The sequence below is a fragment of the Bos indicus genome, chromosome 6 (assembly GCF_029378745.1).
Source record: "Bos indicus isolate NIAB-ARS_2022 breed Sahiwal x Tharparkar chromosome 6, NIAB-ARS_B.indTharparkar_mat_pri_1.0, whole genome shotgun sequence".
Taxonomy (NCBI): Eukaryota; Metazoa; Chordata; class Mammalia; order Artiodactyla; family Bovidae; genus Bos; species Bos indicus.
In genome coordinates, this window is record NC_091765.1 from 14,060,577 (window position 1) to 14,086,829 (window position 26,253).

At 36.0% G+C, this 26,253-nt stretch overlaps 1 protein-coding gene across 3 annotated transcripts in view; it reads right to left on the reverse strand.

Annotated features, from left to right (window-relative positions):
* Nucleotides 1–2,326: 2,326 nt before the first annotated feature.
* The window catches only part of AP1AR (adaptor related protein complex 1 associated regulatory protein), a 34,730-nt gene continuing 10,803 nt past the window's right edge, over nt 2,327–26,253 (reverse strand). Inside the window, exons 2-10 of one of the 3 annotated variants that reach the window (XM_019962299.2) lie at nt 24,800–24,848; nt 23,242–23,268; nt 20,648–20,673; nt 16,054–16,150; nt 14,772–14,870; nt 12,614–12,672; nt 11,854–11,927; nt 10,625–10,753; nt 2,327–7,923 (exon numbers count right to left, since the gene is read on the reverse strand). In XM_019962299.2, coding sequence (XP_019817858.2) covers nt 7,658–7,923; nt 10,625–10,753; nt 11,854–11,927; nt 12,614–12,672; nt 14,772–14,870; nt 16,054–16,150; nt 20,648–20,673; nt 23,242–23,268; nt 24,800–24,848 — 826 coding nt within the window. In that variant the 3' untranslated portion in view covers nt 2,327–7,657. Of the gene's footprint in view, nt 7,924–10,624; nt 10,754–11,853; nt 11,928–12,613; nt 12,673–14,771; nt 14,871–16,053; nt 16,151–20,647; nt 20,674–23,241; nt 23,269–24,799; nt 24,849–26,253 lie in introns of those variants that run through there. The other 2 variants (XM_070791062.1, XM_019962300.2) reach the window with 2 other exon arrangements.

Genomic DNA, 26,253 nt, shown 5'->3' on the forward strand with positions numbered 1-26,253 from the left:
AGTAGCTCCCAGATTTCATACGTTACTGATCAGCCACCTGAAGACAGCCTTACTCTCAATTCCAGTCCAAAGAAAAAGGGTCAGCTTCGGCCAGGTCTCCATTCTACGGATCAACTCTCCTCAGGCCACGTTAAGTCACGGCTGCTCCAATCAGTGATCATGTGCAAAGGAAAAGCATTTTCTCAACAAATGGCCACAGTGGGTTGGGGTCTGAGGTTAGACAGTCTAGATAAGGTATGACATGGTTTGGGAGTGAGGGCGAACAAAAATATTGGTGTCTGATACTACACACTGCAGCTAAGTTGTGAAACATTTTCAATCCTCAAGGGCTCATTTGTCCCAGGACTGATTTTTTTTCTTGGGCTCTTTAAATAGAGGGGTGTATACATTGGTGCCAGTGTTGTAGGCAGTGTCTTCTTGAACCTGAAACTTTATGACAAGGGGGGCTTTCCAATGGTGAAGTCTCATATGCTATATGATTATATAACTGCATTCTAGAAGATTCTGTCTCGGCTATCTACTGCATTGACTGACCTGAGGAAGCATTACTTTTATGCTCTAACATGAGTGTAGTATTTAATTAGTAGGCCTTGTAGAAAAATGAGCTAGTATTTTATTACCAGGAGAAACTAGTGTTAACATTAGTTATATATGTTGTGTGTTTATCTTTGGTAGCTGCTTCTATGTTATCTGGGCTTCCCTGGTGGCTCAGCTGGTGAAGAATCTGCCTGCAATGCCAGGGATCTGAGTTCGATCTCTGGGTTGGGAAGATCCCTGGAGAAGGGAATGGCTACCCACTCCAGTATTCTGACCTGGAGAATTCCATGGACTGTGTAGTCCATGGGGTCTCAAAGAGTCAGACACGACTGAGTGACTTTCACTTTCTATGTAATGGCCCTTTTTAACTTTTTCAGTTCTCCAACATCTATTTGATTCCTTATAGTAATTGTTATGTTAAAACAACAGGTGAGGTTACTCTTTTACTCTCTGAACCCTGATTGAAACAATGAGATCTTCCATCTCAAGTGATGATGGAGGATGAGTGTTAAAAAGCTGTGGTTGGAATTCCCTGGGCTACTAGTTGATACAAAATTTCCCTAAGTCCAATCACTCACCCTTCTACTATTCAACCTAGATAAAAATATTTATTTGGCCAGTGGTATCTTTTTAAGCAATGCATTTAGGGTAGTGACACTGGTGGAAAAAATAGGAAAGCAGTAATTTTAGTTCTGTTTCTGGTTTCAACATTTTGTTGTGGGTTGAAGGCCACTGAGGGACTAGAGCTGAGCCATCTTGGCACTGCTTCTGAGAGACCATTGTAAGATGCAGGGAAACACAACACCTTTCTTAATAGTGTTAGCGGAATCACTTCTCAAAAGTCCGTATCAAAGTAGTAACATTTTTTTAAAAACTGTTTTATTCCTGGCGGTGCTGGCTCTGTGTTGCTCTGTGGTCTTTTTCTCCAGTTGAGGTGAGCAGGAGCTCCTCTCTAGTTGCAGTGCACGAGCTTCTCATTGCGGTGGATCGACTTGTGGGGCACGGGCTCTAGGGTGCGTGGGCTTTAGTAGTTGTGGTACGTGGGCTCAGTAGTTGGGTGCACGGGCTTAGTTGCTCTGCGGCACGTGGGAATCTTCCCAGAGCAGGGGTCAAACCTGGTCTCCTGCACTGGCAGATGGATTCCTTACCACTGAGCCACCAGGGAAGCTCAAGGTGGTAACGTTTTAAAACAGGTAACTTCTGAGGTTAGATAGTCAAGATGAGGTATGACGTGGGAATTCCCTGGCTGTCCAGTGGTTAGGACTCCTTGCTTTCACTGCTGAGGATACCGGTTCAGTCCCTGGTTAGGGAAGTGAGACTCCTGCCAGCCACACAGCGTGGCCAAAAAATGATCATGGAACTTTACCTTAAGTCAAAATGCCTTTTTGCAATAATATGAATTTTTATATCTCAAAACAATCTTTCAGTCATCCAAAGTAAGACAGACTTAGTCTAATAGTTAAAAAGCCTCCAAACTTCAGAAAAGCCTCAAAAAAAACAATTCTGTGTAGTGCTGAGTGTGGGCTCTGAATCATACTGCTTGGGTTTAGCTACCATTTCCTGTGTAACTTGTCATTAGCTCTGAGTTTCAGTTTCCTCTTCTGAGAAAGCAGGAAACAGTGCCTTCTGTGAAGGGTTTCTGTGAAAAACAACTGAACTAAAGTGTGGCGAGACCTCACCACACTGTTACACATAGTACATGTTATTATGAATAGCAGTGAGCACAAGCAGGCCCTTATATTTAGCGGTTGCATATAAAAGACTTATTACAAAAGACAGTACTGCTTACTTCTGAGTGTCAGAAAGAACTCCTTTAATTTGTAATATTAAAAGTCTCACATAAAAATTTAATATCATTTTTCCAATTTTATTTCATTTTCAGCTTTAATACTTCCTGAGGGTATAAGAGTCAGATACCGGAAATCTGTGTTTGATACTGAACTCTTTCATGACCTCCTTTACTGCCAGATAATTAATCAGAGGTACCAAGTAAATGAATATGGGAGAACACTATTAATATATTTGATATAGTCTTTTTTAGATGTCTGTGTTCTAAAATTATGACTAGGACATCTTTAAAGTAAAATGAAAATTCGGACCTGTACTAAAAAGATGTATTTCTCCAATTACTGGATTAAAAAAGTGAAAGCAGGTGTAATTCCTGATTATATCATTTTAAAAGTTCTAGCATCTGAACCCTCACACAACTCCACATACCCTCCAGTTACCCCGTTTCTTGCTCTGACAGCAACTTTTCAAATAAATTGCCTACACTGACCATTCTGTATTCTTCATCTCTTACAAGATACTTCTCAGTTTCCATCCTTTCATTTGAAAAAATGATCACAAGCAACAAATATTCCTGTCCCCAGACCCACCTGATGCAGCTGTCCTTTCTCTCAGCGCCCAAGTTACACTTGATATCACTGACTCCTCTCTTTTTCTGACTCTGGTGACACCGTTCTTTGGTTCCTCAAATTCCTCCCATATCTGCTGCTTCTGACCCATTCTCTATCCCTGACTTCTAAAAGGTCAGCACTTAGTTGGGCTTCTCTGCCGGCTTCCTCAGGAGGATCTCAGCTGGAATAATGACTTAACATTACTATTCACCTACTGCTGCTGCTGCTAAGTCGCTTCAGTCATGTCTGACTCTGTGCGACCCCATAGACAGCAGCCCACTAGGCTCCTCTGTCCCTGGGATTCTCCAGGCAAGACTACTGAAGTGGGTTGCCATTTCCTTCTCCTACTACTGACTCCTAAACTTGTACCCATTCTCTAAGCTGCACACATATACCCCCATCACCTACTTGACATCTTCATTTCTGTTTTTTATAGATACCTCAGATTTAACTTTCCAAAACGGAACTTTCATTCCTCATACTGTACCTCCTACTACATCTAAGTCAGAAACCAGAAGTTATTGTCAAGAGTTAGCTGCAGCCGCTAGGTTTGGCTGTCATCCTTCCACAGACTTGGCCAGTAGGGAGGCAATGAGCTCAAATAGATTTAGAGAGTTTATTACTCACTGACAGCAAAAGCAAGGCCAGTGTCGAGTCAGTGACCCACATCTCGGGTCGCTAGGGATGTCCCTAGCTGACACTGAACCAGGGGGGCCGGATGACAGATGCCTTAAGTGGAGGGTAGGTCTGTTATTGAGGGGCCAACTGTAAACTCCAACCAAACAGTTTTATTAGCCTACATACTGTACCTGAATGTGGAAATCCCATGCCACCCTGGAACCAGCGAGTGGGATCAGAAATTGCCTCATGGCAGCCTTCTACAAGATATGAGGCAGATGATAAATGGCCCTGTGTGGCTCCTCTAAGACTGCCTGTCTTGCCATGTTCCAGGGAGGATCATAGGGCTTTCTGTCAAGATGTGTTTTTGGCTATGGTTGAGTGTTGCTATGTGGATATGCAAAGTGAGCAAGGTCACAAGGGCCCCATGCTGACTGCATCACCCAACAGTTAAGGGGCAGAGGATCTAAAGATGTTTTTCCAAAGATGACATACAGATGGCCAACGGGCACATGAAAAGATGCTCAATATCACTAATCATTAGGGGAGTGCAAATCAAAACCACAATAAGATATTACCTCACATCTGTCAGAATGGCTATTATTAAAAAGACAAGAAATAACAAGCTGAATAGATGTGTAGAAGAGGGAACACTTGTGAACTTCTGGTGGGGATGGAAATTGGTGCAGCCACTACAGAGAACAGTGTGGAAATTCCTCAAAAAATTAAAAACAGAACTACGATATGATTCAGCAGTTCTACTCTGGATACTTATCTGAAGAAAATAAAAACACTAGTTAGAAAGGATATACACACTCCAGTGCTCACTGTAGCATTACTTACAATAGCAGAGAGATGGAAGCACCCAAAGTGCCCATCAGTAGGTAAATGGATAAAGATGTGTGTGTATCACTCAACCATAAAAAAGGACAAAGTCTTTCCTTTTGCAACGACATGGATGGACCTAGAGGGTATGATGCTAAGTGAAATAAGTCAGGGAAAGACGAATACTCTGTGATTTCACTATATGTGGAATCTAAAACACAAATAATCAAACATAACAAAAACTGTCATAGAGAATAAACAACTGGTTCCCAAAGCGGGGGTGGGTAGGTAAAGGGAGTAAAGAAATAGGTGAGAGAGATTATGAGGTAAAAACTTCCAGTTGCAAAATAAATGAGTAATGGGTATGAAATACACAGTGTGGGGAAAAGTCAATAACTATGTAATAATATCTTTGTATGGTGACAGATGATAACTAGATTTACTGTGGTAATCATTCTGAAATGTATAATAGGAATACCAAATCATTATGTTATGTAACAGGAACTGACAGGGTTGTAGGCCAATTATACTTCAAAAATAATACAAAACAAAAAACAGATCAGATTTGCGATTAACAGCAGTGGAGGGGAAGGGAAGGGTGAGTTGGAAGAGGGCAGTCAAAAGTTACAAATTTTCAGTTGTAAGATAAATAAGTACTAGGGATATAATGTACAACATGACGGAGAAGGCAATGGCACCCCACTCCAGTACTCTTGCCTGGAAAATCCCATGGACGGAGGAGCCTGGTGGGCTGCCGTCCGTGGGGTCGCTGGGAGTCGGACGTGACTGAGCGACTTCACTTTCACTTTTCACTTTCCTGCATTGGAGAAGGAAATGGCAACCCACTCCAGTGTTCTTGCCTGGAGAATCCCAGGGACGGCGGAGGCTGGTGGGCTGCCGTCTATGGGGTCGCACAGAGTCGGACACGACTGAAGTGACTTAGCAGTAGCAGCAGCAGTACAACATGATAAATAAAGTAAATGCTGCTGTATGTTATATATGAAAGTTAAAACAGTAAATACTAAGCTCTCATCACAATAAAAATAACTTTTTCCTATTTAATTTTATATGTATAACACGATAAATGTTCACTAAATTCATTGTGATAATCATTTCATGAGGTACGTAGGTCAAATTATGCTGCATACCTTAAACTCATATAGTGCTCCGTGTCAATTACATCTCAATAAAACTGGAAAAAAAATCTTGTTGGTCTACCTCTGCAGTTAATGTACTGTGCATTCCTACAGCAATTATCAATCCAAGCCACTCCATGTGCCACTGGGAGTACCATACATTCACCCATAGAGGAATTTTTCAAATATGCAAATCTTATCACTGCATACTCTGGCTTACAAAAATTAGTGGCTTCCTATTATACATTAAATAAAATTCACTCTTCCTAACATCCTACCGGATATAGTAGATTCTCCAATATTTGCTGAATAAATGAATGTTATTCTAGTGTTTTCTATAAACATATAAAGCAAGAAAATTGATAAATTGATATCCTTTTCTTAGCAGTTCAAACACAAACATTTTCAACTTTAGTTCCATCCTGCTTTACTAATTCATTCCTTTTTGTCTTCAATAAAATAGCTCTGTCAGGAGTCAAAATTGTTGCATGTTTATGGTGTAAAACTAGTAATAATCAAATAATTTATTATTTTTAAATGTAAAAATGTGTTTATTCACAATCTTTGAGAAGTCACCATTCCTTCAAAAAATTCTTTATGAACAAAATGCCAAGAAAAATTACAATAGTAGCTTATGCCAAACCAAAAATATACATCTTATGTATACAAACTTTAAAAAGCATAACACAGGCAAGGTGAATATAGATTATCTTTAAAATATTTCCAATGACATAGCTACAACTTAAATTATGTTAAGAGACATAAATAACAGCATTACCTAATATATTTACATATTTAGAGTGTCATATTTATTTCTGAGATTAAAAAAAGGAGACAAAACTATAGATGTCATGGCCCAGCTGTTCAAATATTGAAAGGGCCACATGATTGTTTTTTAAAGTACGGCAAGAACTTTAAGTTACTATTTATATCTGGACCTTCCTATATTTTTGAGAACATGCACTGTCATTGTTGCAAGAAAAAAAAAAAAACTAAGGAAAATTTGAAAAAAGTTTGCTTACTAAAATCATACTCAATCCTCAGCAAAATCAAGACAAGCAATAGAGTGTGCTATATCCTTGGTCTCTTAAATTGATACATAAACTTTAGAGCAAAAAAAGTTAATTGTATATCATAAAATGCAGTTATATATTGATTTACTTAGTTCCATCCTATTAAAGTACCTTGTATTACAAGGCAAAGGAAAGCTTAATGAAATCAATGAGATTCTTTCATATCAAAAAGGATTTTATTTACTTTGAAATACCCGTATTATCTTTTTTAGGTTTTCCTTTCTTAATAAACCATGCACAGAGAATATGTTCCATGTAAAATCTTTCAAGACCATTCACTGGAAATATAGAATTTTTAAAAATGACAGCTAGAAATTTAATGTATCAATTGACTAAATGCAACATTCATTTATAGTGGCACAGAAAAGGAAGTGAAAAACCTAAGTATATATATTTTCTTAAATATCTTTTGATAGTAACTTCAAGTGTCCAAATTCTGAAAGATTATTTCAATGTATCATATCCTTTGTTCAGACTGAATGAACACTGGTATACTAGGATATGCAGTAAGTGTAGGAAGAAACTGATATTTCAGGCTTTCTTTAGGGTCATCTACTCAAATTAATTGTGCTTACTATTAGATGACATAATTTAAGTAAGTCATAGGAATAAATAATGCTGGAAAAGGGAACACTAATCTGTCTGAATCTGGCAGTCCCTCTTCATGCTCCCTTCATGTCTGCTGAGAATTAACACAAAATGCCTTAATATTTTCACAGTTAGCTACTGAAACAGGATTAAGGAAGCATTTGAAGTAAAATCAACAAAACTATTTTAAAAAGTGAAAAGCAACAAATAGTAAACAGGATTGCTAAAGAGTTAAATAAATTTCATTAGTAGCATGACAGAACCATTCAATTGTTTTGGAAAAGCAGAAGGCAGATGATGAAATTGCACTTAATTCTGAAGCAGTTCAGATACAGCCTATCATTCCTATTCCTTTCTAAAAAGCATTTACAAAACAATTTCTTACCTCCCCTCACAAAAAGGCTCAGCACAACCATTTATACATTCTAGTTGGTTTGTAACATTTGGTCATAACTGATAAACAAGATCACACAATTTTTTCCTATCGTTTTTGTTGATCTGAATCATATTGCTTTAGACCAGAATCGGACAGTTCTAATACAGGATTTACAAATCCACAATACTCGGAATTGCCATTATCATCCATTTCGGCACTAACAAAATCATTCTCCCACTCCAGCCCATTGGAATCATCAGAGGCTGATGTAGGATTACTTCCAGTCTTCTTGCAGCTATACTTAAGTGCTGCCCGGAGAATGTCTTCCTCTGTTTTGGAACGTTCTCTCATTGGAAGCATTCGATTCATTCCTATTATATGGGCAGAGTTATTAGAAATCTTAGTGAAGATTTAAAAACTTTATTAAAAGACTGAAACTATCAGGCTTGACGTGTGAATTAACTTAAAAAAACCAATCCTGGACTTCCCTGGTGGTCCAGTAAGTCCAATCTTCCTTGGTTAAGATTCTTCTTAACCAAGAATCTGCCTGCCAATGCAAGGGACACGGGTTTAATCCTTGGTCTAGAAGATCCCACATGGCACGGGGCAGTTAAGCCCGTGAGCCACAACTACTGAAGCCTGCGTGCCGAGAGCCCGTGCCCTGCAACAGGAGAAGCCACTACGATGAGAAGCTGGTGCACTGCCACAGAGTAGCTGCATCTTGAGTAAAGACCCAGTGCAGCCAAAAATAAAAATGTCCTAAAAATTAAATCAAGTTCTATAATCAATCCTATGGAAGACTTTTTAAGGGAAATGTTAAAGTCTAATCCTATAGTGAACATTAGCACTCAACAAAGGATGGTTTCGATGTAACACTGATAAGATGAAACTTCTGAAAAACTGTAAGTAAAGCAGAATGGATGGAGGATTTCAATTGCTATTAGTCTTATATGGCCAAGTTAGTGTGTGGGCCAAACTTCTTTCCTACCTAGATGACAATTTCATTTCCCAGAGTTATAATAACTCTAATGATAATGATAACAATGTACACATTTCTAGAACTTACTAGGTTCCAGTTAACACTGTTTGCAAATGACACATAGAAGCTGATCTGGTCCTCAACCACTCTATGAAGACACACACAGCACGGTCACTACACCCCATTCTGAAGCTGAGGGAAGCAGGGCAGGAGAAGGACAGTGATTCACCCGTGGTCACACAGCTGCAGGGGCGGTGGGGCAAGAATGTGACTCCATTCGCTTGGGCTTCAAAGTCTGTGCTCTTTTGCTATTCTGACTCTAGCATAACAAAACAGAGATTTCTAGGGGAAACTGTTCCAGATCTAATTCTGAACAGAAAGAAACTGGTCAGTAAAGTGAAAGTAGCAAAAATCTTGGAAGAAAAAAACATCATTTTGGCAGAACGAAGAGAGGGAGGACAGAAAAGAGCCTTGATCTGCGTGTGTAGGATCCACACTGGGAACAGAATTAAAATCAAGGACAAGAGCGTAAGAGAATACTCCCTAGACACGTTCAGCAATTTTGTTTTCCGAGCTTAAAGAATCGAATCCTACAATAATTAAAAATATATTTAATCTATCACTGTTACGACTCCCCCCAAATCAGAGACTCAACCTAGCAAACTACATCATCTTTGTAGACATGATAAAAATGGGAGCTGGGAACTAATATAATTTTGAGGATTTGTCTTTGAATAATACTATGTCTAACGGAAGCTGAATTGTACATCATAAGGTTTCTAGTGAGTTCTGTCCTCTATGAAGTCTAGTTTAATAATTCCATTATAATGACTTGAATAATAAATAACCTTGAAAGTCATGTTATCTAAAAATTTAATTAGCATACAGCGAGGATGACAGAATCAGCAATTAAAAGACCTGAAAAGTCTTTAGATCAAATTGAACAAGTTGTTAAAATAAAATTAAGTTTAAAATTTTCTAATTGGGATCTAAATAATAAGAAAAATATAGGGCTGGAGAAATGGTGTTTAGTTGAGAAGAAGACTTAATGCAATCTTTGCTAAAGTTATTCAGTTTCTCTATTGATAAAACTAAATGGCTTGTCTAAAGGATATCTAAGGTCTACTCCATCTCAAAATTCTATGAAATATTTAATGTTTATGATTTTTCTTAAAGTCCTATATTTTGCAATTGGTTCTTCCTTTTTGGATTACCTATTTCTTAAAATTGGAGAAGGAAATGGCAATCCACTCCAGTATTCTTGCCTGGAGAATCTCATGGACAGAGGAGCCTGGAGGGCTACAGTCCATGGGGTCGCAGAGTCAGACATGACTGAGCGACTAATATATTTCTTAAAAATAGAGGCTTGGGCCTTATTCAGTGAAAAAGCTTTAAAAAAAATCTACATTTTAGCTACAATTTTGAGTACTTGCTATGTGTCACACTATGTGCTGGAGGTTTTACATAAATTTCATTTAATCCTCACAACATTCATGTTTTCATTTCTTCAAATACCTATAGATGCCTATTATGTGCCAAGTTTTTTTAGACCCTCAGTATATAAGTGAATAATCATGCTTTAAAGCAGCTTTATAATTCCCTTTTTATGATGAACTACAGCTTAGAGAGATTAAGAAATCTATCTTAAGTACTACAGCTAGAAAGACATACCAGTAAAATTCTAATTCACGTCTGTGTTATGGCTTTTGTACTACCAAAAACCTAACGAACTGCGTATTTATTTCAGTTTAGTCACTCCGTCGTGTCCAGCTCTTTGCGACCCCATGGACTGCAGCACACATCATTATGAAGAAAAAGTTAATTCAGTTGCTCACAATGGGGCAGTGATTCCTACTGAGTTAAGCGGCTGCGTTACAAAAATCTTAAAATGAAAAATAACATTTTCTTTCTAAATCTCAAGAAACATTAAGAATTAAGCAACTTTCTAAACAGTTCACCAACAAATGATAATCACTAATACAATAAGAGTCTAAGAAATTTTAAAGACCTTACATTCATTTTAGTTTAAGGAAAGTAAAAGACAAAGCAGATTTCTATAAATTAACACAAATTAAATAAAAATTTTCAAATACCTTCTTCATCTTCCCATTCTAGATCTAAAGATGTGCTGTCATCATTTCCACTAGTTGATTTAGTTTTGGTCATTAAATCACAACTGCTTTCTGTATTTGGTGTCAAAACTGTGGCATCTGATGAGAGCCCTAGAATATACACCAAATCCAATTAGATGCAGTGACACAATACTCCTTTACTACAACCATTTATTTTGCAATAATGATCTCTCTTCAAATAATACTACTTCGTTTAACATCGTAAGAAACAATTACTGAAATCACTACATTGGTAAGCTTCTGCTAGAAATAGTATAAATGGTTTCCCCCGCTTTCTTTTTACTTTTTTTTTTTTTTGTCATCTAGCACAGTAAATACACAAATTTAAATGAATTACAAATTTTTCAAATATGATGAACTCAATGGAAAAAGGAGGGCCAGACTCCCTACGCTGCTGCTGCTAAGTCGCTTTGGTCATGTCTGACTCTGTGCAACCCGAGACGGCAGCCCGCCAGGCTCCCCTGTCCCTGGGATTCTCCAGGCAAGAACACTGGAGTGGGTTGCCATTTCCTCCTCCAATGCATGAAAGTGAAAAATGAAAGTGAAGTCGCTCAGTCGTGTCCGACTCTTAGCGACCCCATGGACTGCAGCCCACCAGGCTCCTCCGTCCATGGGATTTTCCAGGTAAGAGTACTGGAGTGGGTTGCCATTGCCTTCTCCGAGACTCCCTATACGTAACTATAAAAATAGCCTGAGATTTTTCTTTACTCCAACTCCTTTTATTTTAAAATTTATTTTATTGAAGTATAGTTGATTTATAAGGTCATGTTAATTTCTGCTGTAAAGCAAAGTGAGTTTTATATATATATATATATTCATATTCTTTTCTACTATGGTTTATTATAAGACATAGAATATAATTCACTGTGCATACAGGAGGGCCTTGCTGTTTCCACATTCTGTGTATAATAGTTTGAATCTGCTAGTCCCAAGCACCTACCCCATCTCTCCTCCACCCCTCCTCCCCCTTGGCAACCATAAATCTGTTCTCTATAGCTCTGAGCTTGTTTCTGTTTCTCCAACTCCTTTAAAAAACTAAAAATAAAACTGTATATTTAAGAGCTAGTTATTTGGGCAACACAAATTGAAGGGCAGGAAGTTGGAGAAAAACAGAGTCAGGATCTTCAATTATCTGTTTAACGTGGCATAAAGTAACTTTAAAATGTACCCACATATTTTAAAAGACTTACTACTACTTCGAAAAACTTCATACTGTGACTTTATATTTCTCAAACAAGATTCAAAGTCATCTTCTGGTCCTGGACTGTAATAAAAGTGAATTTTTAAAAATATATTCATAGTCAATACAACATAATGCAGGCTAAAGTTAAATGATGTCATTTTGATTAGAAAAGGTATATCCCACACAAATTCATAATTACTTACAATCAGAATACCCTAGTCAAAACAGGTCTTTTCTTAGTGCTAGCAATAAACTGAAAATAATATTGGTTAGATTTTGGTTAGTGTTGAAGTCAAATCCAAAGCTCAGCCATAAGTCTAACTATAATTTTCATTACTGAAGCATGAACGAGGTTCTTTGGATGAGCAGGAAACACTCCTGGAAATGTGACACTGAAATTACATCTTCTAAAAAATGATCACACATAAACTTTATTTTAAGAAAAGAGCTAAGGAAAACAAAAACAAGAAAGGCATAAACAATTTATCCAAAGGTATTTCAATGTGCTATTGCATCATATTCTATACGAAAGATGTAATCACTCTTAAGAATGCAATAAAGTCAATTTAAAATAAATGATGATGATTTTCCAATATAAAGAAACAAATGTTCTCAGTATTTTACAAGACAGTATCTTCGAGAAACAACTGTTCTTTTTATGGAGCACGTACACACGAACATGTATATAAACATCCAGAGATGAAATGCTTTCTCTTTAGAAATAATATTTCCTACCACAAAGGGAAGAAGTATGTTTCATTATTTACCTTTGATATTCTCCATTGTTGGAAGCACGGCATCGCTGCACAACTCTCTGCCTTTCTTGCTTTGGAAACATAATGCGACACAAGATCACTCTACTGTAAAATTATATTTTCTAAAACTATTCATGAAATGCCAAAACTTTAAAACTTAAACAGTTACTCTATTGAAGTCTTTTTCCTTAAATTCATCATCGTTCACTTCTATATCATCTTATTTAAGGGTAGAATTTCTCTTAATTTTTCAGTGTATAATCCTTACATGGTCAGAATATTCATAGGGCTATTAAAAATAACTTTAAAGATATATATTGGTAACTTCCTTATTGCACCTAAGAACTTCTAATAACTGGAAAGGTGAGGAGGAAGAAAGTAATAGTTAAAACAGTATAAGAAGTTCTATTCTGGGTGAAATAAGTAGCAATAAAAGAACTAAAAGATCTGGCTGAGTTTACTCAGAAATAATAAAAACAAAGGATTTAGAAAACCTGTCAGGAGTTGTGGCTCTGACAGTTATTAGTCATGTGTCCCTGGCATGTCCTATATTTTCTGTTTCTTCGTCTGTAAATTACAGATGGCTATAGCACTGCCCCAGCAAATTCACAGGGCTATTGTGAAAATCAAATGAATTTGCATAATGTGTATCCTCTGTGTCAGTGTATGCTGTACAGACTGCATGTGTTCCCATATCTACTTATTCAAGAAGAAAAAACTCAAGAACTCAAATAGATTCTGCATATGGAATCCTTTTTAGTCTTTAAAAGCAAGCAGCAGAGAATTATAGTAGAAAGAGATGGTTAAATTAGAATCAGAAAAAAATTTACTTTCTTAGTAAAAGGTAGTTAATTTTAAAACTTTGCCATTACTTAGAACTTACTAAACAAAATAAAACTCCCTCATATAATCTGATTAAACTGTTAAAACACCGAAAACAGGAGAAAGAGAGAGAGCACTTGTCACACAGAAATCACACAGAAACATGATACATGACTTTTTAGTTTCTCTAAGTTACAATAGTTATTATGTGACATAATCCTTGTTCTGCACTTCAGTTGACACCGCAGCAGAGTTCATGTGGGCCAAAGACGGTGCAAGACACTGAGCAGAAAACTGGCTGAGTGATGCTTGAACACTGGCTCTGCCATTTATTAGCTGTAGGATCTTAAGTTATTCAATATCTCTGTTCCTTGGTCTCATCACCTGTGAAATGGGGATTAAAAACACTATCTTTCTCCCAGGATTGTTGTGAGGACTAAATAAGGTAAAACATGTAAACGAATCCAAACAGTTCCTGCCAGGGCTCCATAAATGTCTGGTATTAAGCTTGTCTGGCATTATGAGAATGCCATATTTGAATACCACATGGTAAATTATGATAAAACTGTTGTTTTCTCTGATGATATGCCAAAGGTTTCCCAAGACCCAAATTGTCAATTTCCCAAAGACAAAAGTACAAAGATGAAAAATATAGTATTCCTATGTGGTGAAATCACTTAGCTTACTCCAATTTTAGGAAGCATGAGAAACTCTTAACAGTTCAAGAAATTGGTGGGGGGAAGAAATTCACAAGAATAAACTTAAAAATGCTGCAGAAATTGTATATAAAGGTCAGTTTTGCAGTGTTTCATTGAAGAGTATATTTGTTTTTCCAAAAGAATACTGAATTTTGGAAAAGTAAATTTCTTCTTTGGGATAAAGAAGAATTGGTATTGTTCCGTCATTAAGTGGTGTCCAACCTTCTGCAACCCCTTGGACTGTAGCCTGCCAGGCTCCTCTATCCATAGGATTTCCCAGGCAAGAATACTGGAGTGGGTTGTCATTTCTTTCTCCAGGGGATCTTCCCAACCCAGGGATTGAACCTGTGTCTCCTATACTGGCAGGTGGATTCTTTACCATGGAGCCACCTGGGAAACCCTAACAAGAATTAGCTTCTCCTAATTTAAAGCCAAACAATAGTCAATGTCAAGTATAAAATTTGATGCTATTTCTAGCTGTTAAAGACCCACTAATTTGCCTTTAAAATCCCTAAGAGTATAGGAATAAATACATTCATTGTTAACAAGAAGCCCTTGATTCTAGGGGGAAAAATGTCCCGACTAAGATCTGTCAGAGAAAATCAGGAGAAAAGCGGCCCTAAGTATACGCTGGGGTCTCTTCCCCTCACCTCCAAGAGCTTTCGCTGCTTTGCTGCCCTGGCTGCTTCACGCTGTGCAGCGTATAAAGCTTCTTCTTCTAGTCTTAACTTCTCTTCTTGTAAGGCTAACTGTACATGAACAAAACAATAAGGATTAACGAAAATCAGAACCTGTCTAACTGCTCTAAAAATAAAATGTTTCTATTTATAAAATAAAAAGAAATTATTAAAAAAAGAATTGAGCTCTACAAAGCATAATAGAATTGAAATTTTTGTGATCTATTTCAATTTCTCTTTTTACAAAGTATTTCAAATAGTATCAAACATGTTACAGAATTCTTAGAAGTTGAGTTATAAAGTAGAGCATCTTGTTTGCATAAATACAAGACTGTTTCTTTCTTTAGAATATGCGGTCATCTTCATTCTCAACAATCATTCCAATGCCTATCACCCTACTTAGTTTATTGTTTGGGCCCTTGTTAGTTCAAGGTCTTCAAAACTAAGGTCAATCATATCATTGTCTACCAAAGTGAAGTAAGCTTTCACAAAGTTCATGTCATATTGATACATGTGTCCTGAGTTTTATTACTATCATTAAAAAATTAATCCCAAATTTAAGTTCCTGCCATTCATAGTAGCATACAAACTGCTTTAGTGATAATCTGTTGCAAGTCAAATCAAATTTAAAAATCAAATTCCAACACAATATTTTTCTTTAGCCTAATATTAGCATCTATTGTGTAGCTTAACACTGTTAAAATGATTAATTGCAAATAATTTAGTATTAAACAGGTACTAAACAGACTATTTTTAAATGTATAATGGAATATGACTAATTCCATTTAGTTTAATGAATAGCAAAACTAATTATAGGCCATTTCTGTAAATATAGTAAAATAGAACATTTATGATTGTTAGAAGTACTTGGTTCACTTATTAAGAGTAATTAAGTCCAAGACTAACAGAAAGATTTAAAAAAATGAACCATTTATTGTGAAACACAATCATTGTTTAATGTTAGTTTTAAACACGAAGGTTCAGGTATTTTACCACAGGGCCTAATTGTGAGTTCAGAAGATCATTTTCAGAAGGATGTATTCTCTTCACTTACTGGCAGCATATGATTGCTGATAAACCAAACTGAGCCAAATTATTATAGGTTGGAATAATTTTTAACTTTTAAATAATTTTCATCTGCGTATATCTAAATTTAGGCCCAATGACTATTCATATGCAATATATTATTTAATAACACCTTTCTCCTATAAACAGAGACATGATAAAATATATTAAGCAACATAAGACTAATTACCTCTTTTTGGATTTTCATATCAAGATCTTTCTGTTTTTCAACAATGGAATCATAATGCTTCTCTCTCAGGTCAACAATTTCTTCCTCAGTAAGAGGCCTACACAGAAAAAGAGAAAGAAAGTAAAAAAAAAAAAAAAAAAAGTGCTGATAAGTTCAAGTTTAAATAAAACACTCACAAAATCAGTGAAATTCTGAAATTTTACTGTCAAAATGTGTTAAAGCAATTCAATGCTGATTGAATTTTTTACTCTTAAGAGTAAAAAAAAAAGAAATCATACATTCTAATACTTTTTTTAATGTACTAATTTGGTATGTAAGTTGAAGATGACATACTATCAAGAGTATTTTTTAGCACTACAATCAACTTTAAAGAAACATGGACTCCATGTGCCTTTACTTTGGCTCTGGTTCTTTTTGACCATATCCCAAGATGTGCATCATAAAATACAAACCTCAGTACACTATACTCTTGATATCAGCCCTCATGTCATTCTGGAATTCTTAACTCTCTTACCCACTGCCCTCCTATTTATCCTGCTCAATCCCCCAGGCCACCTCAGGCCCTTGATCCTTCCCTTTTCTCTCTCTTTTTTTTTTTTTCTATACATCAGTGTCTCTTTTGCTGTCTCGTATACAGGGTTATCGTTACCATCTTTCTAAATTCCACATATATGCGTTAGTATACTGTATTGGTGTTTTTCCTTCTGGCTTACTTCACTCTGTATAATAGGCTCCAGTTTCATCCACCTCATTAGAACTGATTCAAATGTATTCTTTTTAATGGCTGAGTAATACTCCATTGTGTATATGTACCACAGCTTTCTTATCCATTCATCTGCTGATGGACATCTAGGTTGCTTCCATGTCCTGGCTATTATAAACAGTGCTGCGATGAACACTGGGGTACACGTGTCTCTTTCCCTTCTGGTTTCCTCAGTGTGTATGCCCAGCAGTGGGATTGCTGGATCATAAGGCAGTTCTATTTCCAGTTTTTTAAGGAATCTCCACACTGTTCTCCATAGTGGCTGTACTAGTTTGCATTCCCACCAACAGTGTAAGAGGGTTCCCTTTTCTCCACACCCTCTCCAGCATTTATTATTTGTAGACTTTTGGATCGCAGCCATTCTGACTGGTGTGAAATGGTTCTCATAGTGGTTTTGATTTGCATTTCTCTGATAATGAGTGATGTTGAGCATCTTTTCATGTGTTTGTTAGCCATCTGTATGTCTTCTTTGGAGAAATGTCTATTTAGATCTTTGGCCCATTTTTTGATTGGGTCATTTATTTTTCTGGAGTTGAGCTGTAGGAGTTGCTTGTATATTTTTGAGATTAGTTGTTTGTCGGTTGCTTCATTTGCTATTATTTTCTCCCATTCTGAAGGCTGTCTTTTCACCTTGCTAATAGTTTCCTTTGATGTGCAGAAGCTTTTAAGGTTAATTAGGTCCCATTTGTTTATTTTTGCTTTTATTTCCAATATTCTGGGAGGTGGGTCATAGAGGATCCTGCTGTGATGTATGTCACAGAGTGTTTTGCCTATGTTCTCCTCTAGGAGTTTTATAGTTTCTGGTCTTACGTTGAGATCTTTAATCCATTTTGAGTTTATTTTTGTATATGGTGTTAGAAAGTGTTCTAGTTTCATTCTTTTACAAGTGGTTGACCAGATTTCCCAGCACCACTTGTTAAAGAGATTGTCTTTAATCCATTGTATATTCTTGCCTCCTTTGTCAAAGATAAGGTGTCCATATGTGCGTGGATTTATCTCTGGGCTTTCTATTTTGTTCCATTGATCTATATTTCTGTCTTTGTGCCAGTACCATACTGTCTTGATAACTGTGGCTTTGTAGTAGAGCTTGAAGTCAGGTAGGTTGATTCCTCCAGTTCCATTTTTCTTTCTCAAGATCGCTTTGGCTATTCGAGGTTTTTTGTATTTCCATACAAATTGTGAAATTATTTGTTCTAGCTCTGTGAAGAATACTGTTGGTAGCTTGATAGGGATTGCATTGAATCTATAAATTGCTTTGGGTAGTATACTCATTTTCACTATATTGATTCTTCCAATCCATGAACATGGTATATTTCTCCATCTATTAGTGTCCTCTTTGATTTCTTTCACCAGTGTTTTATAGTTTTCTATATATAGAAATCAGCAATTCAATGCTGATTGAATTTTTTATTCTTAAGAGTAAAAAAAAAGAAATCATACATTCTAATACTTTTTTTGATGTACTAATTTGGTACGTAAGTTGAAGATGACATACTATCAAGAGTATTTTTTAGCACTACAATCAACTTTAAAGAATCATGGACTCCATGTGCCTTTACTTTGGCTCTGGTTCTTTTTGACCATATCCCAAGATGTGCATCATAAAATACAAACCTCAGTACACTATACTCTTGATATCAGCCCTCATGTCATTCTGGAATTCTTAACTCTCTTACCCACTGCCCTCCTATTTATCCTGCTCAATCCCCCAGGCCACCTCAGGCCCTTGATCCTTCCCTTTTCTCTCTTGTTTATCTATCCTGATCATCTTCTGGCTTCACTTCACTTACAACCAACATGGATCCCATGGCAAATCTGAAGTACTTTCTTACCCACACATTCACCTTCTTGCATAACCTTCTTTGTGCCTTATTCACCCAGATTACTCATTCTCTGACTCTAGATCATTTCCAAGATTAGCTCTTCCTGCCGAGAGCTGCTAGAAAAAATCAAACATACACCTGGGCCTCTGCCCCCAGCAATAACCCTTTACTTATACGCGGCCAACTTCCTCGCATATACTATTCTAATTACTTCAAAATCTTCACATACACGCTCTTTAAGTTCCTCATGAAAACCCTTCTCTTAGAAGTCAATTGCACCCCACTATGAGACATGAGGAAACATGTCTCCAACCATCAAATCCCTCAATTTCTTGCCAGTGCTCCTCTTACCTCGGTCTATCCTCCCTTCTCTCCTCTCTTCCCTCTACACAAGTCGCATTCTTAGTTTGTTCAGGGTCACCCAGCCTGCTTATACTTGATTCATTTGTCACTGGTGCTACTCCTATCCCAGCCCCACTCCAGAGAATTCTGTGGGGTGCTGCATCATCAATTAGCACTTCTCTTCTTAAGTCTACTCTTCCTATCTGTTTTCACCTCTCTTCCTTGTGAAGACGGGAAGAAAGGAAAGAAGAAAGAAGGAAAAACTTTCAATTGATCTATACCTATCTCTGGCTTCCCTGGTGGCTCAGAGGTTAAAGCGTCTGCCTGGAATGTGGGAGACCTGGGTTCGATCCCTGGGTCGGGAAGATCCCCTGGAGAAGGAAATGGCAACCCACTCCAGTATTCTTGCCTGGAGAATCCCATGGAGGGAGGGGCCTGGTAGGCTACAGTCCATGGGGTCGCAAAGAGTCGGACACGACCGAGCGACTTTCACTCACTCACATACCTATCTCTAACTACTGCTCCCTCTCTTTCCCATTTCAGCCAAAATGTCTGAAATTAAGTTTGATTGATAATACATCTGGCAGTTACTATATGTCAGGTTCTCTTTTATGTGCTTTACATATACTAATGTTAACTCTTGCAACAACCCTATAAGGTAGGTAAGATAAGGGAAATGAGACAAAGACAGATTATGTCAAAGTAAGTCATATAGTTCATGGCAAAGCTAGAATCTGAACCCAAGTAGTCTAGCTCCTTGCTCTTAACTACTGTGTTTCTCTTACCTTCTATGTTCTTACTTCCCATTCTCTCATCAAAAAATGGCAGTCTGCTTTCATTACTAGGTAATCAGTGGCTTCTATGTTGCCAAATAGACAGTTTTAAGTCCTTATACTATTACTTCCATGTCCTGTGGCAATGCTGGCTATTCCCTCCCCTCCATCTGTTAGCTTTCTATGCTCTCCTGATTGCTTTTGCCCACTGCTCCTTGATTGTCTTCTGAATCCTCTTCTAGTGTCTGTCTATTCAATCCTCAAACTGCTAAACCAATGTTCTCTCTCCATGATCCAACCACCCCACCTGCTCATCTTCTCCAACCTTCAGTCAGTTCAGTTCAGTTGCTCAGTCATGTCCAACTCTTTGCGACCCCATGAATCGCAGCACGCCAGGCCTTAGGTCTTGATAATTATCATGGTTTTAACCAGCACTGTATATAGTAATGTCTCCTCCTACATTTGTTCCTCTAGCCCTAACTTCTGCTGGGCTTTTTTTTTTTTTCAGTGTTTTGAGGTATTATTTATACAAAGTGAAAAACATGATTAGTAAAACAAGTTTCAGAATGTCATTAAGGAAGGAAAAGGGGTATAAAGTTTAAAAAAATTCAAAGAAATGTACTTATCGATATTAATATAGTTTTTTAAACTAAAATATACATAAAAACTTAGGTTCAATAAGAAAGCACTTAAGCACATTAAAATCTTTAATGTTTAAAACAATCTTTTGAAATGTTATTATTTATCTCAATCTTATAGAAAGAAATAACCAAGGTCCTGAAATGTAAACTGTTCAATGCCTCAAAGCAAGCAGATGACACAGCCTGGATTTTTAGAAGCTTATTATAGTTTACATAGAAGTAGTTTGTTTAAAAAAAAACAAAACGCCTTACCTATGACTGCTTCCTGGGCTTTCTCCCTGTACAAGAATTAATTAAACAATTACACAAATTTTACTAGCTGAATTCTATTTAAGGCAAGCCAATAAAATTTTTATTTAGTCGAAATATTTTCTGCTTATCTATCTTTAACAGATTTCATTACTAAAACTCTTTTCAATAAAAAGCTTTAACATTTTACTATTTCTCAAAGGCAGAATTTACTTTAATATCTATCTTAATTAAAAAGCAACCAATTGCTGAGCATTTCCCAATTTTTTAATAACAAATATTTACTATATATCAAATGAACTTCTGGGTTCAAGATGGTACTAGACAGATACTCTCTATGCTCTGATCGTTCACAACTGATCTTCATTATTTGCAGATTCTAAAACTGCAAATTCACCAATGAGCTAAAATTTATTTGTAACATCAAAACCAATACTTGCTGCACTCTTGTGGTCGTTCATGAGCATGACCAGAGCAGCAGCAATCCAAGCTGCCTGATGTGCACATCCCCAGCTCAAGCAGAAGGCGACGCTCTGCCTCCCTGCGTCAGCACTTGCTGGGTGCCCTCTTTGCAGCCTACACAATGCCACTTTTTTGTGCTTTTTTTGGTTGCTGATTTTGCTGTTTAAAATGACCCCCATGTGTAGTGCTAAAGTGCTATCTATTGTTCCTAATCACACGAGAAGTTATGATATAGTTTATGGAGAAAATATATGTGTTTGATAAGCTACATTCAGGCATAAATTATTAAGTGCTGTGCATAGTCAGTTCAAAGTTAATGAATCAATAGTATACATTAAAAATAAGATGTCAAACAGAAACACAAAACAAGGTTATACGTTGTTCAGCTGATAAAAAGGTGATCAGAAGCTTGCAGGAAGATAATGCTGTATTTTCCCTAGGAGTAGTGTTCTAGTATTCACTAATTGAGCATTCATGACAACTTTATAGAACATAATTACCACGGATTTATGCATTTCTTACATATCTGAGCTACTCACTTCCCACAACTAAAATACATGACTAAGTAACTGCAGAAAGAAAATTCCAAATGGTCACATCAACTTAGGAAAAAGCACTACAAAGCAGGACATGACATTCAATTAAACCAAACACTATGACAGACTGGTCAGCAGACAAACTCAAACCAACAAAACGTGCCTTAGGAAAACACAAGGAATCACATTCTTTTTTAAAAAAATGTAATAAAATGTGAGGATGAATTGTATTGAAGGTTAAGAGAACTCTTACATTTAGTACTTGTCAGAAACTTTAAAAATACCATGGTAAGTGTTTGTTTAAAAAAATACACAAAATTAAAGTTACTTCTGAAAAGGGAAAGAAACTAGATTCTATGAAACATTAAAACTATTTGGGAGAAATTTTACTGGGAAAACAAAAGGTTAAAAGAGTTTCTCAAATATGTTCTATCAGATGATAATAAATATGTATTACTATTTTAAAAATGGATTTATACCCAAATTAATTTGGGAAATGCTAAATTGGACAAGTTGAAATCATTTTAACAGTTCTTTAGCAATTTCTTTAAGAGTTCTTCTCAGAACCTTTAAAATGCTAATTTATACTGAGACTAGTATCATGTACACACTATGGGAAATGCTGGGCTAAAGAATAATTTAAATTTGATGTAATATATTTTCCTCTTTCCTCAGAAAACAAAAATGATAAAGAAAGACAAAACCCGCAATGCTCTTCTATATGCATTCACTTTAGAGATGTGAGAAGCTCAAGGAAGGTTAAGTAATTTGCACAAACTCATATAATTAGTAAAGATGGAAATTAACACACAAACTAAAACTCTATAACTATACCAGTGCCTAAGAAACATATACCACATTGCACTAATTCTAAAACGTACTTTTTCTTTCCATTTTAACATTTCTGTACTTGGTATACATCTTAAAATTGATTTTTAGATGAGGTGAAATGTAAAAATAAACAAAAAGAAAACTGATAAAAAGAATGGCTAAAGTCAGAAAGTGATTGTAAAACAAACATATATAAATTCTACCCTCAGAAATTTGTGAAAACTATGGAGTTGGTGATGGACAGGAAGGCCTGGCGTGCTGCGATTCATGGAGTCGCAAGGAGTTGGACACGACTGAGCGACTGATCTGATCTGATCTGATGGGTCAAAGAATGGTTTACTCTGGATCATTGAGGAATTTAACCTACTTAGTGGCAAAATGTTAGAAATATCTTTTCTTAAAGTTCCTCAAGTTCTACAGAATATTGTAAAAACCTGTTTTAAATATATGTATATATAAACACATATATAAATGATAGATGAAACTATATATATTATATACATATGTGATATTTTACAGAGGCTGTATATACATATGTAATACATAGGCTGTGTTACATATGTTTCATCATAGAAAATTCTGAATAATTTGCTAATATAAATTAGTAAGAGAAGGAAATAAGGGACTAAAAAGTAAAACTAAGAACTAAAATGTTAAAAATTCTAAAAGAAAAGATAACATAATGAAAATGTTAAAAAATAACTGTCAGAAGTAGTGAGATGCTCTATGAGAACAAATTGGATTATCTACTACTGTGAAAATACTTACTTCATCACTTTCTACTAGATTCTCAAACTGAAACAACAAGAAAGAAAGTGTTAGGATGAATATTTGTGTAAGGTACATGTCTCACAAAAAATTTTAAGTTATTTTTTCATTTCAAAAATAATATACCTTTATTTTATAAGATAAAATATAAGTAATGTATCTCTTTATACACCATTTCATTTGATTTATTAAACAAGATAGCCAAGACAAGAATACATCATTTATGACTTTTATTAAAAAGAAAATGGAAAATTACAGCAATTTTCTACATAAATCAGAAACTTATACACCAAAACTTTCATCTGAACTAGGTGAATTATCTATTTCATGGATCTTTTAAGTCCACACTGCTAGAATTTCCTAATTCACCTGAGTTCAGAAAGAATTATTTAATATTGTAAGTCCCTCAAGAAATAGAACTAAAAGATATTCAAGAATTTCTCTTATGTTTTTATTTATTCATCTATTCATTCATATAACGATTCACTGAAAATCAAGATGGTAGTTGTTATTTCTAAATACAGTGTCTTTCTAGAGATACAAATGTAAAAACTTTGATCATAATGTGATGAATGCTATCATGTCAAAAGACCAAATGAAAGTTATCATGTTAAATTATATTATGAAAATATTTATACTTTAAATAGAAATAATATGATATGTGACTACTTGAAAGAAAAGAAAATATATTTAACTGTTAATATTTTTTTTGTTGTTTAAAGATCAGGAAACAGTGAATTCAAAATGTTTATAAACTACAAGAATCTAAAGTGAGGACTTTAAAGTGTTTAGCATTATTACTTTGAACTTATATTTTGTGCCAGTTTGTAATTTATTAAAAACAAACAAACAAACCTAATTCCTGGTTCACATGTTTCTTTATTTTATATAAAAGGCAGTTGTAGATTGGGTATAAGTTCTGCCACATATAAGTGTTGTAATGTAGTCCAATTTCTTCTCCTGTCTAAGCCTCTGATTCTCACCCATAAAGCAAGGTGACATCCACCTGTTCCACAGAATTGTGGCAAGAATGTGCAATGACACTGATCAACTATATGGTGAAGGCTGGGGCATAGTAGGGTCTGAGCAAATGGCGGATTCTGTCATTATGTTTTACGTAACAAAGAATAATCAACTCAGTGACTCTTTTTGTAGAGTTGCTTCAAATCAACTTGCTGCTTTGATTCTGTCACACCTCTACTAGGACAGGCCAATGATGTCTAGACTCACAGCCTACTAAGCCACTGTAACCGATACAAGAGTACCCTCAACCTCAGTTGTGCAGGGCAGAAAAGACAAAAACAAAACACAAAAACACTCTCTCTTAAGCAATTCTGTTAGAAGAACAGGACCTTAGTCTTCTGCAAACTTATTTTCCCCATTTACACTTCCCCCACCACTCCAATTCTTTCCTTCTTCACCAGCATGGATAATACTGAAATATCAATAGTCCATACTAAATTTAGGTCCACATCCTTCCCCCTTAATAAAAAAAAAAAAAGTCCCTCTTGCCCTTCTCAAGGTACTTTTATCCAATCAGATTTACAACACTACTTACCTCTATAGTTAAGTGCTCACCTCTTGAGCATGTTCTAAAATACTTGGATCTGGGAAGAAAAACAGAATAACAACTTTAAAAATTACAATTAATGCTAAAACTGAGTTACTGTAGTTTATAATATAATAAAAATTATTTCCTCAAAAGCAACTTTAAATTCGCCAATATACAGCATCTTATATTTACAAAAAGGAAACATCGAACTTACAAAAGAATACAGATAGCCCCGATTTTTAAACGCAGTTGAAGTGTTTAGTCAACTCATAATTTTCTATTGGTCCTAACAGTTACGAAACTTGTAATTGTAAGTTAATTTATATATATTTATTACATAGAATACAATTAAATTTAAAATTTTATCTCATTATTTTTACTGTATCAAGAAAAATATCTTGTTAAAACACTGGTGTGTTAAATAATCTATAAGAGCATGTTCCCAATTTTGTTAAAGAAAATGTATAAACATATAAGATTCCACAAAACAACAAAAATCTAAAAAGATATATGCCGTTTTGCTGAGTGGTTATCTCTAGATGGTGGGATCACATGCATGCATGCATGCCAAGTTGCTCCAGTCGTGTCTCTCTGTGGCCCCATGGACTGTAGCCCACCAGGCTCCTCTGTTCATGGGATTCTCCAGCCAAGAATACTGGAGTGGGTTGCCAGGCCCTCCTCCAGGGGATCTTCCTGACCCAGGGATCGAACCCATGTCTCTTACATCTCTTGCACTGGCAGGCAGGTTCTTTACCACCAGTGCCATGTGGAAAGCCCCGGTGGGATCATATATGTTTATACAAAGCCATGCCTGCAAAAATTAGAGGAAGAAAATGAAAAACAATATACTTCATATATACATCAACCAAATAATCCATTAAATTAACTGTTCCAACTAGGGCCAAATATTGACTTTAATTTTAATTTCTCCTCACAATGTATACATATGTCAAATCACCATGATGCATACTTTATATGTCTTACAATTATGTCAATTATATCTGAATAAAGCTGAAATTTAAACATTCTAATCATTTTTTTCTGCTTCTACTAGTGAAACTCACATGCAGTCAAATAAGTGTCTCCTATGTAATACCTGCTCCAAAGATATGACCACATTCCATTAACTGTATGTCTTCTAACTATTACAGTATACAAGTTGGTACAGGTCAGAGTCCCTCAAAGTCCTTTACTACTGCAAGTGCCTGAAATTTTAAAACTTTCACTTATAATGTGGATCCTGTTATTGTTGCCTAAACTGGTGGCAGAGAACACCCGCCATCCTCCCATGGGGATCCAAACCTCACACTGTGGGTTCCTGGTGTGTCAGGATTCTGTAACAGAAAGCACCCCTTTGGGAGATGGAAAAATCCAGGAGTTAGGACAGATCAGAATACTTTTTATTATGTGTATATGTGTGCAGAGATGGCAGACAGGTTTAGTAAAAGAGAATGGTATAC